This window comes from Platalea leucorodia (assembly GCF_965183815.1).
Source record: "Platalea leucorodia genome assembly, chromosome: 22".
In the NCBI taxonomy this organism is placed as follows: Eukaryota; Metazoa; Chordata; class Aves; order Pelecaniformes; family Threskiornithidae; genus Platalea; species Platalea leucorodia.
The window spans coordinates 7,566,309-7,584,625 of NC_138844.1; the positions used below are offsets into that span (position 1 = coordinate 7,566,309).

At 42.2% G+C, this 18,317-nt stretch overlaps 1 protein-coding gene across 1 annotated transcript in view; it reads right to left on the reverse strand.

Moving 5' to 3' along the window:
- Positions 1-18,317, reverse strand: part of TANC2 (tetratricopeptide repeat, ankyrin repeat and coiled-coil containing 2) — a 215,101-nt gene that overhangs the window by 21,819 nt on the left and 174,965 nt on the right. The window contains exons 15-18 of the mRNA XM_082331638.1: positions 9,297-9,405; positions 4,838-4,960; positions 3,841-4,077; positions 1,910-2,095 (exon numbers count right to left, since the gene is read on the reverse strand). Of these exons, the coding sequence (XP_082187764.1) occupies positions 1,910-2,095; positions 3,841-4,077; positions 4,838-4,960; positions 9,297-9,405 (655 nt within the window). The remainder of the gene's footprint in view (positions 1-1,909; positions 2,096-3,840; positions 4,078-4,837; positions 4,961-9,296; positions 9,406-18,317) is intronic.

The window sequence follows — 18,317 nt, forward strand, 5'->3', positions numbered from 1 at the left end:
TGACCCGGCGTGTGCAGTGGATGTGCTTTTGTCTGCAGCTACAGCTGCCGTAACCAGTGAGGGAACACTGGTGTGTCCATCTGTATCAACTCCCACCTGGTGGGGTGCAATGAGTATGACTGTCCCCTTTTACTGACGGGGAAACTGAGTCACGGACAAGTGATGTAATGGTGCAGTTATAATCACTAGCCTCTCCATTAGCTTAAGCTCCAGCCAAGATGAAGTTACTTCCAGAAGCTATTAGCTCCTTTCTAGCAAATACCGGTTTTAAGCAGACTGTTAAAAAGACTTTCACGATGTTTTTCTTCCAGCTGTGGACGCTTGAAACCCCAGAGAAGCAAATTGACTTCTCTAAAGGGTAAATTAAAGGATTTAATTGACTGAAAACCGGCAGAAAATTTCAGTGTTTAGATCATATGATGCGAGAAAGCAAGAGGCTAAGAAGAAAATGGAGATTTTACTTTAGTGACTGAAGGACAAAAACATTTTTCTCATCTAGGAGAAACAATTATCTGCTGGGGTCTAGGCTACAACGAGTCTTTTCTGAGTACCTGGGATGAAGCTGTGCCTGCTCTGCTGCCTGCAGCTACCTGTGGGCACAGACGGAGAGGCCCCAGCGCAGGGGAGCAGGGATTTCGTGACAAGTGTTTTCCCATGTCCTGCCAGTGATGCTCTAGTGCTAAATGGGACCTCGGGAATGACAGCAGCATGGGGGTGAGCAGGAAACCCAGAAAAGTGCCTACATGAAAGATGCTGTTGAAGTGATGCCCATTGTCCTTCCACAGTAGATGTCTTGTGTGTATGATGCTGCCTCAATGGGAGAGTGTGAGCTGAGTGTAACGAACCCCCTGAGCACTTGGCTGACCTCCCCGCCGGGTGCTGTACTGCTTAGTGGACCTTGTGTTGCCTGAGTAAAGTGTAAAGCTAAGTCTGGTATGGTTATGCTAGGGTATAATCACAGCAAGGACTCCAGTGTGGCTCCACCAGTGATTAAGATCATTTCATAAACATGCTAAATATTTGTTTTATCATCGGAGAAAAACAGCAAAGTAATCATCAGCTTGCATCTCCTATGACTGCAAGCACCTCAAAACAGGGACTTGGAGTATTTTCTATAAGCAGCCAGGTACCTTTTACGGTGCAACAGAAATATTAAACAATTCCAGAACTCCTTTCTATACATTATAAAGGTGACGAGTACTATCTGGGGGGAAATTCCCATTTAAAAAGTTCTGTGCCCTGTTACAAATTATGTCCTTGGCGTGCAGATCTTTAGGGTTTTGAAGTCACATCTGCTTCTAATCGGTTCAACTTACAGTCACTTAGCTACTAAGAATTTCTCAGCTTTCTTTAATTAGCTCCTCTGATCTGAGCACATTACCTATGTTTCCATGGATTATGCTTAACAAAAGCAAAATCAAAACTCCAGTAAATGAGGGGAGCTCAATTTAGCAAAGAAAACAACCAATGCAAAAATCCTCAAAGACCACTTCTTGGTAGGAAAACATACATCATTTTCCGTATCACAGATCTTTATGAGTATGATAGGAGCAAGGTCTTCAGCTCTTCTCTCCCCCCAACATACAGTCCAAACCTACGTGGTCTCATGCTCCCCTAACAGCGCTGGAGGAGTGGCGTAAGTAACACACTGTTTATCCACCCTTGCTTAAAGGTTTATTCCAACAACATACAGGCTTGTTATGCTTCCTCTCTTGGATGCCTGCCCAGACCACAGGGTTTGCCAAGGGATCTGTGAAGCCTGCTGCCTGGGAGGGGAAGGGGAGGAAGAGTAGGACAGAGGTACTGACTCCACCTCCAAGACCCTCTTTGGTCAATGTTTTGGCTAGGAAACATAGTCAACCCTTGGTTTCCCACCCCGTAGAGGTAATGATGAGCTGGTAGGTCTTACCTCAGTGTAACCCATGCTGGCCGCAGCAATCAGTGCCTGCTGGATGGCGTGGCTCTTCTTAAACACTCCCTGCTGTTGCCCAGCCATGGTCCAGTCGCATTGGATCAAGAACTTCACCACCTCCAAGTGTCCTCTGAGAGCAGCGTGAACCAGAGCGCACTGACCGTTTTTGTCCAAATGATCCACCTTGAAAAGAGATGACAAAATACAATTAAGCCAAATCATGGGCAAAATGTCTTCATTTCTTCAGAGTTTCCAGCCCTGGTTTCAAAATAATGCCACGTGTGCAAAATGTGCATTTTTCTGGTAAACTATCCCTTCCACGACCAGAAAACAATCGTTCCCAAAGCAACTCTTCCCCAGGCTTAGGCATCCTCTTGGCCACAAGTGTTTGCTTTGGGTAAGTTACCATTATTTTTAGCTTTCTTCAGTTTTCGTCAGACTTAAAGGCTGCAAAAGCATTTTCCCCTTTGTGTCCTTAAGTCCAGCAACCGTGTTTTCTTGCGAACTGAAATCATACACACTGATACCATCTCCTTTATGCAAATCCACAAAAGGAAAACCAGCTTGTTTTCCAGATACCATTTCTTTCGAGAGAGTGCCTCAGCCTGCAGTCGAACATACAACACGAACCCAATGCAGGCAGAAGTCAATAGGAAACAGGGATCGTGCTTGGCAGCCTTGTAGGAACTTATTTGGCTGGCTTTTAAGGACAGGGCATAGTTTTCATTCAATGCCTGAATACATCAACTGGGATTTCTAGGTCGTATCCCAAGACCGGTAACTTGGAGAAAACAGGACAGGCAGATCAGCTACTGTCCTCCTGCCGGTTAACCCCTTCTCTGCAACATATTATTTCGCATTTCTCATACTATAAGTATGAGAAATAATTATTATATTAATATAGTCTAATAATATTGACTATATTAATACATATGAAAATATTAATCTACTAATAATATTAATACATTATAATATGATAAATATTTTTCATATTTCTCATTTCTCAACTTTCCATGCCAGAATCAAACATCTCAGCCTTCACACTAAACCCAGCTGGTTTTGGGGTATTTTCTCATTACAGTTAGGGGTACTCAAGGAAAGCTATGAGTGGCAGGACTTTGGCATTGCATTTTGTAGCCCAAATATTCCTGTTCGCAGAGAGGGAATGCTGTTTCTTACCAACGAGTGTCAGGGAGTCACACAACTCTTTCAAAATATCCCAACAAAAGCAGAATTCTTTTTTTCCTTCATACTGTCCTTGCATTATTACAGACAATATGGCAAGATCTAAATGGGTCCCTCAGTCATCCAGACTTTCATACCAAAACTACACAAACCCATATTTTGCTTTTTAAACTGAAGCTAAACATATAGAGAAACCACAAATTGTTTCCAGGAGGCTCCACTTTAAAAATCAGCACAATTTTCTTCTTCAACAAAACATTTAAACTTGACTCATTATATACAATTAAAATTCCCAACACAGACCACAAAGCTAAACAAAGGATATTTTTCTAGGACAAGTCTGATAGAAGTTTTTGGAAAATGTGTCTCAAGGAGATATTTAAAGAACGCTCCGTGTTCCAAAAGCAATGGTGCCATTTTAACCTCGTGAGGTTCAAGGACTTCTCCAGAACATCCTTCAGCAGGCCACCAGTGCAGCGTGGTTAGGCAGTTCCTACCTCAGACCTGAATTCCAGAATACTACTTACAGACTCTCATGAGTTACTTAGCTTTGGTGTCAACCTGAGATTTTCAAAGCCACTACATTTTAGCAGAAAAGCCAGCCCTCCACAGCAGCATCCTGGCTTCATCTCCTGGAGGATATGCTTTAGCAGGGGTTACATATCCTGCGTGCAGCTTGTGCCCGGCCTTGCATAAACGTGGAATAGTTTAAATCAGCTTTTCGAGGAACGTGGTTGCCTTACCTTGGCCCGCTTCTTGCACAGCAGCACAACGATACTTAGAAATCCAGCAGCAGCCGCATAGCCAAGGGGGGTCAGGCCACTTTCAGAAGCGGCATCTACATTGGCCCCAAACTCCAAGAGCAAAGCCACCATCTCTGCGTAACCCAGGTGAGATTGGACACACAAAATGGGGGCATTGTTCAGAACTTCGGTCCGATAATTCACGTTTGCACCTCCTAAAATCAGCAACCGACTGACCTGCACAGGAAAAGAAGAGCTCTCCTTAGCCGAGTCTTATGGAGAGACATTAGTTTATTTTCAAGGCAACAAAAAAATTTAAACGAGGGCCCTCTGCATGCTTCCAAGCAAATAGCAAAGGACATAAAATGCTCAGTAAAAACACTTGCCAAATACACAGTCCCATTTTAGGCATTTTCACCCGCATGGGAAGGAGCTGCGGCAAACATCCTTCCAGATGAAGGACAATTTGAAATCTGTATCACTCTCTGAAATCCTTTTTGCTGTAGAGATGAAGTCACTTAAGCGAACGCATTCATCCTTACCAACGCAAATGGGTGCGTAGTGCCTGAACTAGCATGTGCCATTGTGTTTGGCATTGCCTCTGAGTTAGTGCCTGTCTAAGCCAGAGCCCTTTACGGGGCTGTCAAATTTCAACACCAGTTGTCGCATCCCACATCTCTGGGGAGAAAACCGCAAGTGAACCATTTTGCACAGGCGCAAATTCACTGTCCACTCACTGCAATTAAAAGGAGATCCCTGGTCAAAGTAGAAGAGTTGAGGGATCATCCAAGATGGTAACAAAATCCCAACTGAACCGATGGCCTCTCCCCAGCTCAAGATGAATGCTCCGCAAGCTGCTCAGCAGTGCCTGGGTGGGACCACTGCCATGGGCAGGCAGCTACAGCAAACACTCTATGCACAGTTACTGCGCGTTGCTGGGAGCTTCTCACGTGAGCTCTGAACCACCCCAGCTCTCCTCCTCCTCCTCCTTCAGTACCTTTATGTTTGGGGTGTAGAGATTTCTCAGAGATGCCAAAGCCATCGAAAGACCTTCAGTACTGTAGGAGATCCAAAGCCCTTGCAGGATGGAGGAAGATACCCCAACTTTTTTACTCAGCCCCTAAAAAAGAAAAGATGACTTAGATGCAAGCTACAAATATGCTCAGTCACACTGGGCAGATCCTCCTGGGTCTTTGGACTTCGAAGAGTTTCAAGACACTAACAGCTATACGCAAGACAATGTGACAATTTGCCACATCCGACCTTGCAGTGAATTAATAAGCTTGTAGGAAATAACTTGCGAAGGTACTGTAGCCATCTCCAAGGTCTAGGAAAGGCAGGATTAAACTGTGAGCAACCTGAATCTATTCAACACCCTCAGAAAATGTTATGCTAAGGAGCACAGCATGCTTCTTTTTTTTAATAAAGTACACATTATTTTGGCAGAACTGATTCACAAAGTTTCCTTATTATTCACACAGTTAAACTAGATGACAACATCTGCTTACAGTAAGATAAATTAAGGAAGTCTCAATCACAGCCTAGAACAGTATTCCCATATCTCATACCAGACCGTCTCCAACCTTTCCAGCTGGCGTCCATGATCAGGCTATACATAATATATAGAAGGTCTGACATCTTTTTTCCAGCAACACTAATTGGCAGAGCACAGAACTGTTAACCAAGTTTTACCCCCTCCTATCGAAGAAGCAATAATTGCTCTGTAGCCAACAGCAAACAGCTGATCGAACACAAGAGGAATGGGTTTGCAACTCCAGCAACGACGTTCGCTGCGTGTTGTGCTCCATTGTGAGATGCGGGTACGCCCTATATGTTGCTGTTCTGTTATTGATTTACCATTAAAACCTGCTGTTTCCATGGAAACCGTACAGACATCTTTAATTCTGTTTTGATATGCAAACCTTGATTTCTACTTCCTTGTACGCTGTGTGGTCATTTCTATCTATGCGAAGCAGCAGGATCACATTTCAGTTTATAAGTTTTTTGTATGACAGACTGACATGGATGGTGCAGGGTGGTGGGAAGAAAACCAGCAGCAAAAGGTGGGGTTTGTTTCCTCTAAAGAAAGATGTGGAGGAATCATCATCTGAGCCCACTGCTGGACTCAGTTGCAGACCTCTAATACCTACATGTGAAAGATATTCTGAAGCACTGCACCAGCCATCAACAGATTTGTCACTTGAAATGGTTTTACCATAAAAAGAAGCAACAGATTAGACAAGCTCTTATAAATAACAACTCCATGTGCTTGTTTCCTTCAAAATTCAGGGAGCTAAATAGAGAAAGATATCTGCTTGTGTTAAGAGGCAGAAAAAGAGCTCAGGAATTTTGGCCACCATTAAACGCTGCTTTTGAAATGACACAATACAGGACATTAGAGGTCAGTATTAAATTTCAGTGGACTCAGTACAGTAAAATTGGACAAATGGAAAACAATTTTATAATCAACGGTTAAAAGAATTTAAAAATAGTTATACTACTATCAAACCCATAAATAAGCTGTTTGAGCCACCACCAGGACCAAGGGAAAGAGTATGTATTTTCAGAATAGCCATCTGAAGATAATCACATACGCTATAAAAATCTTAACAGCTGTATTAGAACATATATACTTAGATATTAGTGCAAGACATAAAAGATGACATTTACCCTTTAAAGAATAAATACATTCAGCACCATTATCATTCAGTTGCTGAAACAAAACTGCACTATTTCTCATTCTACAGATCTTATCTTCCTTTTCTATTTCCCTTTTCTGCCCAGAACTGTAAAGCGGGTTGAACCCTTCAGCAAAAGCAAATCCCAATTTGACGCAACATCAAACTGCAATACCATGAGTGGTTTCCACTTCACTGGGACCATCCGACACAGGACAAAGGCATGGCCTGACCATGCACGCTTCATTTGAATAACTTTGCCAACGCCACACAACCCCACAGCCTTGCTTTTTTTGTCCTGCACTCTTGTATGCAGCTGTCAGCACCCTTCATTTCTAACTTATCGCTTCCTCTGCTATTTGGCCATTGGCACCTTCAACACAAGATCTTTATAAGGCTGTTTTTCAAGGAATATCAGACACCTTTACATACCTGTTACTGTCAAAGTGAGTGTTTCTGCCTGTAATTGTCATTACATTCTCATTCTGGGGATGAGGGACACCCATTTCTGGATTATTGACACTTTAGCTAACTAATTTAAGATGAAATTAAAGAATTCTCTTTGGTTGATTTGCAAAACATACGTCAGCCTGAAGTTTGGGTCTTCTTGTATCATTACTGCACATTTCTCTTCTTGCCCTTTCATTCCATGCCAGGCTTTCCAAGCTGGGTTTCCATATGCTCCTGTTAAGACTGGTAATTGCTTTAAAAGACTAAAACATTTGTACTTTTTTTTTCCCCAAAGTGTTTGAGGATGTTTGTGTTTAAAAAAGAAAACCAGCATATCTCAGCCATTGAGCAAAGCACGGAGCGTGAAAGCTTCTTTACGCGTATCTATCACGTCATCACCTTATGTCTGTGCATCACTGATTTTTTACACCTGGAAATTCCAAGTGTCCCATCATTACCTTGCACAAGGTACCGGTGGATTCGAACTGATAGGGATTGGGGAAGGACAAGTATGTCTTCCGCACTGTTTAATCAATCGGTACTCTCTGGCTGGATAAAATGCTTTAGCCCTGTTTTAATCCTCTCCTGGCTTCATGATGGGTAAATAAAATGGAATTACAATGGCATCAGGCCTCCATAAATACCTTCAAAATTAGGATCTTTGTGTCTGCAGAAAGGTGCTGCTATAACATGATGCTTCAGGAAAAACACACTGAATTGATGACCCGACACGCTCCCTACTTGGCAGAAAACCCATGCCATACTGGTAACAGCTTCAGCAAAATATCAGACAGAATGAAAAGCTTGAATGGAAAAAAAAAAATGCTTGCTTAGAAACAAATACAGTCAGTAACAACAGGAAAAGGAGTCTGTGTACATACTCTCGGAAATATTATCTTAAAAGCATGCTCAAGATCTTAAACACGGTCTGCAATATTCCAGCTCAATGTCTCCTTCAAAAACGAATGCAGCTATTGTTTCACTCAGCAAACACTTGTTAAAAAAGGAATAAGAATAAACCTATTCAAGGAAAAGTGAAAGACTAAGTTTTACAGTGTTTCTAATCCAGTTAATCCAGACTGCTTCAAAACTTTATAGTACTTCTAAATAACATACTGTTATGCTTATCTGCCACCAGGACATACTATTCTTGCTGCAGTGTTGCAAAACCAAGGATTTTGCCAAGTGATTAGAAACAGAAGGCTGTAGTGACATTTTTCATATGCTAATTGGCATTTTCTACCATTGTAAATATTGCTCAATTAAATCTGGAATCTACAGGCAACTTGTCCACTTAATGAAAACTGTCATTTGTTTAGAGCCTGAAACCCTGTTATTTGTTTGTACCGTGGAAGTGTGAAACGAAGAAGATTTGGAATCAGACTTAGATGTAAACGGCAGCTGAACAGTAAACCCACTGCTGAATTTGGCCTTGGGAACGTAACTCAAAATTTGAAAATTATACACTGATCAGGTAATGTGCCGATCTGGGGTTCTTCCCTTTGGCTCCAGCCATAGCTTTCCCAAACAAGGAGACTTTGCTACCGCACCTGATGGTGAATTCAGCACAGGGAACTCCATAAATAAATCCAACAGGACTGACACAAGAGACAAATTATCTGTTTGCTCTAGAAATACAGGGGTGCTGAAGTTCTTAAGTCTATAAAATCATATACAGATCAGATAAAAATATAGCCTCATCTTTTTTACGAGTGTTAAGCACCCACAGATCCTAATACTTTCAATAAATTCTGTATTTCCTGTGACCTTACAAATCCATCCTCTCATTTCCATCTTCTGGTACATGGGCCAACAGGCAAAAGAATGATACTTAATTTATGGGTCATATTGATGCTCACATCCAAGTTTGCCTTTCAATTACCCAGGTCTTAAATGTCTGTGTGAAGAGTAAAATGGACTCATCAATGGTCCCATCATCAGATTTTAAGGACCATCAGATCTTCCCTTTACAATCTCAATTTTGTGCTGGATTCTTCAAAACCCCTCCTTTTTAAATGATTTGTTTTTTCTAGATGTTGTTACAAGGAACTCATCTTGCATGGGAAGAAACCTCATATGATAGAAGAGCAATTTTAGGCAAGGAGGCTATCTGCTGAATTTACAGTCTGAAGGATGGATTAATTTTAAGGATTTCTTATATACCATTGCCAGTTTTCTGAAGCTCACTTCTACATGTTTCAGCAGCCTGAAGCAATCACATTTCTTACAGCAACCCTAAAACAAGAAGAGACTGAACGCTGCCAGTGCTGGCAGATAATACACAGCAGGGAAGAGGTTGGCATAACTCTTCATTTTAATTTTTGTTACCTTAAAAATATGTGCTTTGAGAATGTGATGTCCCAGTTCAATAGTTTGCTGTCGATTTAGTTTTCCTTCTTGACGGGAAAACCAGAAGGCAAGTAATGTGTGGCCACTCCTAAAATCAGAAGAAAGAATATGTTAGTATTCATTTGTTACATCGACAAAAGAACTTTTGACAACAGTTTTTGCTCCTGCTAAGCCTTCAATCTTGTCCAGCTTTGGGAAACAGAGCTGGACTAATTCTCACTTGTAAACCACCAACTAATTGCATCCTTTATTATTGGTGATCACTGATAGCTCAAAAAACCCCAAACACTGGAGGACAGCGAAAATGAAACAATTTATTTTCTATGAGTAGACGTAAATTTGGGAACACTAGAGGTACAATTTCATGAAAGCTGAAGTGCTACTTTTATAGTCATTTTGCAGAGGAGAACTGTGCTTTGAAAGCATGCCACCAATCCCGAAGTCATTAGAAAATGATATATTTAAAATATCCACACTTTGAAAAAATGTCCTTTAAATGAAAACTACATTCTCCAACCTGTGACACATCCTGCAAAGTGAAGCAACTTTATTTCCACGTAGAACTCCTTCTAAACACATTCTTCAGCTTTTCCAGTAATAAAGATGCTTCTGGCAGCAACCTACCAGGCTGACAACCAAAGCGAATTAACTGAGTGATACACAGAGCCTTGTTTAAGGCAAAACATAATAAAGACGACACTAACTTCCATCGCAAATGGTGATCTTTACTGATGTTTTTAAACATATAAACTTCCAGCTTATAACACAGAAAGTTCAGCATGGCTGGGTCTTCTCAAACACGCGAGAAGCTGATTCTCCGTACACGCACAAAACACATGCAGTGCAAAAATGTGAAGTATTGCAACTATCTGCCCCTGCAGGCACGCATGGATGCAACAGCAGGAGATGCAACAAGCAGGGGAGGAGGAACCGAGGCTCCACACTTGGACCTCAGTGGTCTGGGGAGTTGCAGTTTTCTTGGTTTTGCCAACAAATTTGTATTCTTCTTTAAGTCCCTGGGTACTCCCAAGGGAGTCCTTTTTAACCCACTTAATTTCTGGAACTAAATAAAAACATGACTACACATAAAAGGAATCAAACCCCTTCCAGCCAAAGAAAATAAAACATGATATCAACTGTGGCTTTCAAAGGGCTTTTAAGGACAGGGAATGTTATTAGCTCATCATGATTTGGTAAAGCAGAAAAGCGCTTTGCGTGGCCAAATGGCAAGGAAATATTACAGAAGACAAGAAGTTTTCGCAATGGTGGGGATTTACCAGTGCCATCTCCATCCAGGGAGAATGATTACCCCTATCTCAAAATAAACTCAGGGTAAAAGTGAAAGACTTGTAATGCCACGGCCAGGTGTTTGGCAAGGTCTCCCTCAAGCCCTGCCAATGAGCCTCCTTTTGGACCGATAATACATGGATTCATTTTAGCAGAGCCTGATGATGCTCTGCCAGACCTCGTGGTACTGGTAGGATGTGGACATGTGCCCACTGGAGAGGCAGGATGGAAAACAAAACGTCTTTTTCTTACAAGACAGGATTTGATCCCCAGGTCTTGATAGGTGAAAGAGCACTGCATTCCATTTACATGTAATAAAATAAACTCTTTCACTGGTGAGTAATTCTATTGTGCCTCTCTCCAAAATGCAATTAAATTTACAGAGGCACCACTAACTCAAATAATATACTACTGTCTAAAATATTTTTATTGACTGATGGTGCCCTTCATACTTAGGGTGACTTGAGCTGAAAAAGAAACTGAAAAAAACCCCTCTTTTTTTGCATGCTTTGCCTGTCATGCTCTTCTCCACACCCTGGCCTGGCACCTGGTGAGATGCCCACATCGGGATCCCATAGCTCCACGCTCCCCATCACTGCAGAAGGACAAGCTCTTCCAGATGGTGACTCAGCCCATCAAGATGTAGCTTAGATGCCTCAGCCGAGTGCTTAAAATTAGGCAGGATGCCTTGTGCACAGGGCAGTGCCACCGATTTCCACACGTCCGTGCTGTGAGAATTCTCCATATAGCACCAACAGAAGGGACAAAACATAAAAAGCTGGGAAAACAGAAGGGCCTTGGAAGTGGTTGTAGCACCTTAAGTTATCTACAGCTTGTTGTCTTTCCTTTCTTTCACTCTTCCCCTCTTTGTTCCCCATCTTTGGAGTGAGAGGACATCAGGTCACATCCTTTTAAAGGAGACAGACAAATACGTTTGCTCATTATGCTGATTAAGCTCCAGGAATGTCCGTGGAAAGGAGAAATAAATCAGAAGGAAACAAGTGACTATGAAACACAACTTGAGTGTTGCTAGATACAGCTGCAAGTCAAGGAGCGCAGCAATTGCTAGATTTTATCCGTCCCCGTTCAGACAGATTATGAAAACCTATAATCACTCTAATACACTCAATGCACTCAATAGCTCATCAGATTCACAATGCTGCACTTATGGTTTGGAGAAGAGCCGGTGCATTTACCTCCACTAAAAGGTTGGTGGTGCAAGTTCATTCAGTGCCGTCAGCTCATTTCCTTTTCTGGGGAGATTTATCAGGCTGGCGATCATGAACCGCAGCTTTCTGCTCCAGATCTGATAGTGGCTGCACAAGGGGACCCTGCAGCCATCCCTCTCTACCTCTATTTTTCACATCACAGAAGAGGAAATAATGCCATTTGTTTGGTTGTTGAGCAGGGCTGGTGAAAACCTCTTTGAAAATGTTTCGGAAGGCTCTGAACGGAGCCGTAACTATACTAATCCTAAGCATGAACTGAAGATCCAGAAACTTCTAATGTGCCTTTTCTTCACAGCGAGAGATGAAGTGCACCTCCTGACACATGAGCCCAGGTTCCACAGTTAGCTCCTAAATTGCTTTTCAGCCGCAGCTGGTAGGGTATTTACCTAAATTTAATTATATGCATGACTTTGGCTGTTATGAATAAGGCATGTATGAACTACTCCAGAATGAAGTACCGTATTCATGAGTAATCCGTTACCTCTGCAATGTTTCCCAGACCTTGGCTTTGGGCTTGTTGGTAAATACTTGCAGTCACTTGTTCTGTCAATGTTAATTGCATGCTAAACCAGACTCCAACAGCACAGGCTTTTTTTCTTTCTTTCCTTTTTTTTTTTTTTTTTAATACAGCAGAGGATGGCAGTAACGATTTCTACATCAAGGAGCTCAATGAAATGATGTGCTTTGAATTTCACTACTGCAGAGTTTATCATCGGAGATTTTTCTATTTTTAATGTAAGATTTCTTTTTGTGAAAAATTAATAGCACTGCCAGCTCAGCTCCGGCAGCCTTCGTCTGCTCTCGCAGGCTGCCTGTGTCAGTGCCGACTCCCGCAGCAGCCGGGGTGCCTGCATGGATGCGCACATACATGGATATATAGAGACATAAAGACGTGTCTTCATCCTTGCAAGCCCCTCCGTAGCATGAACTGGTGCACACATACAGCAGCAATAAGGAAGGCTAATGCAAGTGAAGGCTATATATGGGCAGAAGGGAAGATGCTGGGTTCAGCAGAGTGGTCCCTACACATCTGCTCCCTTATTCACCCGAAGCGGAGGCACATATAGCTGTAGGCGCAGAGCAAGGTGACGCAGGGAGGTGGTACCTCGAGCACATCCCTCATCATGCACCCGTCCCTCGTGCCACAGATGGAAGGGTACAAGGTACCAGCATGACCAAAGAGCTGTGATGGAGCATGAGGAAACACAAAAGAAAATATTGAAAGCTCACAGATCTGCACTTCATTTATACCGCTCTATCCCTCAGGCAATGTAAAAGAGATTTAAAAAGGTGTAAAATTACTCTAGTGTTAAGACATTGCACTACTGGAGTAAAAGACAAAAAAATAAGAGAGAATCAGTCCCATTTACTTCTGAACCTACCGAGGTCCAAATTCCCTGATGTACACCCACATCTCCCTTCTTCCAGCTAATCCCATGAAACCGTTCCAAAATCCAGAGATTTGACACTGTGCCCAGTGAATCTGGTCTTCCAAGAGATGTGTATTCATATTTTATTCAGCTTTGCAGAGTGCAATTTTACAACTTTGGTACAGAGAATAATGTCTGCTCTGACAAACCCTGGAGCCTCCTTCGCTTTCAGAAGGATGTCTGTCCAGAGTGCAGAAAGACCAAGCTCAGCTCAGTGAGCTCCTCTTGAAGGATCATTTAATCACCAAAATTGATTTATTGATTTTTGTAACACAGTTTCCCTCTGATGTTATAATTGCGAATTAACTTGGAAGGACTTAACATTATACAAGAAAATTCAAATAAAATAGGGAACGCTCTTAAGCATGCAATATTCTTTCCTACAGAATTAAACATTGGTTTAATTTGCTGAGCTAACTGCGACAGCCAAGTTCAAAGCCAAGAAAAATCTTTCCATCCCTCGGGTCAGATCTCATTGCAGCGAGACAAGCTATGGAGTATCTGATCAAAACCCATCACCCTGCCTAGAAGTAACCGAGGACACAGCAGCGGCGTGCTACCAATTCTAGCTGCTTTAAGGAAACTGCAGACACACTTCCTGATGAGTGGGACAAAAACCTATGCCAGAATGGTTGCTGCTTGCTTTCTTCAGCCAACAGTTGTCTTATTTGCACTAACCCACTCATACCATAATCACGACTGTTCATTACACAGAGGAACACCTAATGGCCTCAGCCGTAAGCTAGAAATTCATCACTCCGGGTATTAAACATGAGATTTCCAGGCTAAAAGGGGCCATACATGATTATCTAAGCATACTTTTTTATAGTACAGATGATAAGGCTCAATCCATATATCAACAGATGTATGGGTTGGTTAGACTTGCAAACCAAGTGCAGTCCAGATAAGGCTCAACCCATCCATCAATAGCTACATGAGCCATAGACTTGCATACCAAGTCCAGCACCCCAGTTTCACTGAAGCAGGTCTCTTAGAAAGACATCCGATCGTAATTTAATATTTCAACCATGATGTTATTGCTGCCAAGCAGAAGTGCTAGACTGACTATTTCTGGTTTACAGGAGACAAAGCATTGCACAAAAAATCCATATCCAGTCATCATCCTAACTCTTAGTGCTTCGTTACCATTCCCCATGGCCTTGTGTAGTCTAAGCAGTAAAAGCAGCACAAGCAGCAAAACTGTGATTTGTGTAAAGGAGAGCTAAAGAATTGCACAAACCACTCTGTGAGCATTTGAAAAGCAGAAATGGAATCACTTAACGGTGTCTGACCTACCCTTAAGAGCAATTTTAATTTAAGTAACAGCATCTTGGCGATGGAGGACTTACTTAAGTTTCTAACATCTCATAAAATCAATAGGCTCACTGGATTTTTCTTCATTGCCAGGGTGTGACCGAACACCAGTAAACCCAAAACCATCTGCACAGCTACAGTCCTGTTCACATCTAGAGGGACGTGCTCAAGAAACACAAGCTCCAAATGCAGCCAGCGCTGCCTTGCCCCACGTCCTCGGCCCCAGGCAGGCAGGGGAGTTTGATCCGAGTGTGTGTGAGGCAGCCAGGAGAGGAACAAACACTAGTTAACAAGATCTGCAGCATTAAGAGATGCTTTAGAGCATTTGTGCTTAATGACTCCTAATTTTGAATGAGCTGGAAAGCTCCTTACCCCTCTGACGTGGTATTAACCGCATCCACAGCTGTGTCATTCAGGCAGAAAGTTTATTCAAGTAACTTTCAGAGATGTAATAGCAATGACCTCACTGATGCAGCTCAGCTGAAACTGAGACCATGCTGCAGACCTGCTCGCAATCCAGGTCACATTTTTATTTCTCAATGCCATCTATTAAAAATTCCGTAAGTACTAACCATGCTGCACCCATATTTTATCAAGGATGGGGAGTACATGCCTCAGATTATGTTACATACTTGGCTATCACAGACAAAGAGTTCGTCTGTAGCTTATCCAGGATAACAGAATGGCATCTGTGTCAGGAGCTGATCCTGGAGAACCTCTACACTACGTGAAACAACTGCAGTCGGGCGCCGGGAACTGCCAAGAGAAGCAGCGAAGAGGAAAACCAGACAACTCTGATGGCACCCTTAAGATTTAAGGTAACAAAAGATACTTACAATGATTTAAAAATCCAGAACAAAAAAGGAAGGATAAAGGAGAGAAAAAAAGCATTTCCAAATGCTTACAGGCACTGACTTAATGAGATTTAAAAAAACAGATCCAGAGAATAAAGATGCAATTCCCTTGTCTCTGTTCAGTTCATAAGGCTTTTCAGAAAATCTGCTGGTTGCCAGGAACAGATTACTTTATATTCAGAGAAAAGAAGCGTTGTCCAAGAGCAGTGTGAAAAGACTGCTGGCATATTTAATAAATATGTGGGATGGGTAAAATGAATAACAACATCTTTCAGTAAGCTCTCCAGTGACTACACAAGATCTCAAAAGGCCAATGGTGATGCACTTTCTGTTCTCATTCAACCTGACGTAATTTAGAATATACGGGGTTACAAAAGAATGGGCAATGTGATTTGGAAGTGCTTTACTGCTGCTTTGACCAGGAGTAAATGACCATGTAAGAAGCAAGATGGAACAAAGTCAAGGCTACTCTCTAGTGAACTGTTGGAAGATAGCTTTGCTCCGTAAGTGGGTTTTAAGATTTGAGGAACGAAACGTTTCTGCTCACTGCAGGGGGGCTGGACTAGATGACCTTTAAAGGTCCCTTCCAACCCAAACTATTCTATGAGTCTATGAAATAACAGGAACAAATTGAGCAACATTTCTTTCTTCAGTCAGCATTGATACTGCCTCTGATTAACTCCACTTCTCTCTTCTTGGTGGCTCCATGCCACAGAATGCGTTATTCCGTGGATATTTTCTTCCATGAAAATGGTACAGCATACAGAAGTTTACAGTCCAGGAAAAAAAGAAGAAGATAAGATTTTATGAGGACAGTAACTCAAGACACTAAATATATTCAAAAAATCCCTCTGCATCCGAATGCTTAGGTTGCATGTCTAATGAGCCAGTTAAAACAAGCTGCTCTACTGATGTCCTTTATGGTGGTAACGATCACATCTGCTCTCCATCTCATCTGTCATGATTTATAATCTGTCTCCCATTTCTCCTCTTCTCTTCCAACTGACACTACAGCTGCAGCCCTGCCCAAATTTCAGAGGAAAACGTGCAAATCACAGGTAAGCCACCACTTCTACCACACTCCACACTTCTGCCAAAATTAGAGCTGTGGAAATGAACAACACCAGATCCCGTGGTGATTTGGTCATTAATTACACTAACTCAGCACAGGCCTTGCACAAGTGCATACGACCGGACAGCAGGTTGGGCAAGGAAAAAAACTGACCTCATGTATTTCGGTGACATGTGGCATCTAGCCCACAGCTGGAGACAGCAAAACGACAAATGACAACGTATCCCTCCTGGTTCTGCTGATGCACCAAGTGCTGGCATGTACCTGTACCTGGGGGCACTCAGAAAAGCCCAGTGTGAGCTACTATACACATAGAGCTAAAAGAGTGGCAGTCTGGAGCCATGAAAAACACATTAAGAGAGGTAATTCCAATGGTAAAGCAATGCTAAATAATAACAGAAGCAGCAGCACTCAGCTCCCTGCTGCACCTCGAGAGCTGGGGTTACCACTGACTGCCGACCACTTGTGAAAATCTGATTATTTCATCTCCATCCTCACAAGGTGCTAGCGGGCACTGCATTATTTTTAATTTTCTGCATAAGCGTATATAAGGGATTCAAATAAATCCTAAACCCATTATTTTGCCTCACCTTGAATTCAAACAGCACTTTTGCTTCGCTGGGTAAAATCCATCCCACATGAATGCAGAGAAAACACTTAAGACATAGCCTGAGTTTTGGTGAACACCCATTTCAGCTAACAATAAAGCAGACTGTATTTTAAGAGCTTTTCAGAATCTTATACCATAAAAGAGGAAGAAAGTCAACTAATCCACGCGCCATAATGACAAAGTGAGCTACGTATGGAGGAGCTAACTGTGGATAATTTTTAAGAAGCTGATGCATAATCTAAGGACCCACCCCTTAAAGCTGTTTGTTGTATCCCTGAATTTTTATAAGTATCATTTTCACCGACTTCTTTTCCTCCGAACTTTCTAAATTAATTATCTTTTGAATGGGGATTGTTATTTGTCAATCAGATTAAGTATTCCACCAAAAAAAAACCAAAAACAAAAAAAAAACACACCTGTATTTTTTTTTTAATGTATACGCTCTATCATTTTGCTGGGTAATACATAAAAACATTAATTCTGTGTAGGAAAAGTCTCCACTTGCAGCATGCCTCCCAAGAGAAAAAGGAAAACACAAAATACCTACACTGTATGGTATTAAAAGAGAGCTCTGCTAGAAACCATGGCAACTCAGCGTGTTGAATTAGAGATGCATACTTCTGTTTCGATCGCTGCTGCATGCTAATCCATGCAGGGTGCCTTTATTTGGGATTTCAGGGACAGGGACAAATTTGGTTTGTTGATGTAGAAGAGGAGGGAAGAGATGAGGAGATGCCCCCAACCTCAACAACAGAGCCACCGGTATTTCTCCCTGATTATTTTTTTTTGTGATATCCCTGATTATTAGATATCTTCTAATAAAGTCAATGAGCAGGAGCTGCCTGATAAAGTCTTCGTGCACTGAAGAGAACATCTATTGCAGAGTATCGATTCCTCATGCGGTATTTCCAAGCTTGGGTTTCAGAGCCAGATCAGCCCAGCGGTGCCATCGCTGAACAAGGCAGAAACACCCTGATTTTGAGAGATGCCAAATGGCTGCTGGGTCTCTCTCCATACCTGAGCATTCAGCTTTTCCGGAAACCCAGCCACAGATGTTCAGGATTTAAGACTAACACGTCTGTAGTATCCATGAGAACAGCTCTGCATCTCCACACAGTGAAAACGTCCTGTGCGCAGCAGGATATTCCTCCAAAGTTCTCTACCAGAAGACTCTCCTCCATCATCATGCCAGTGACTGCTGTCC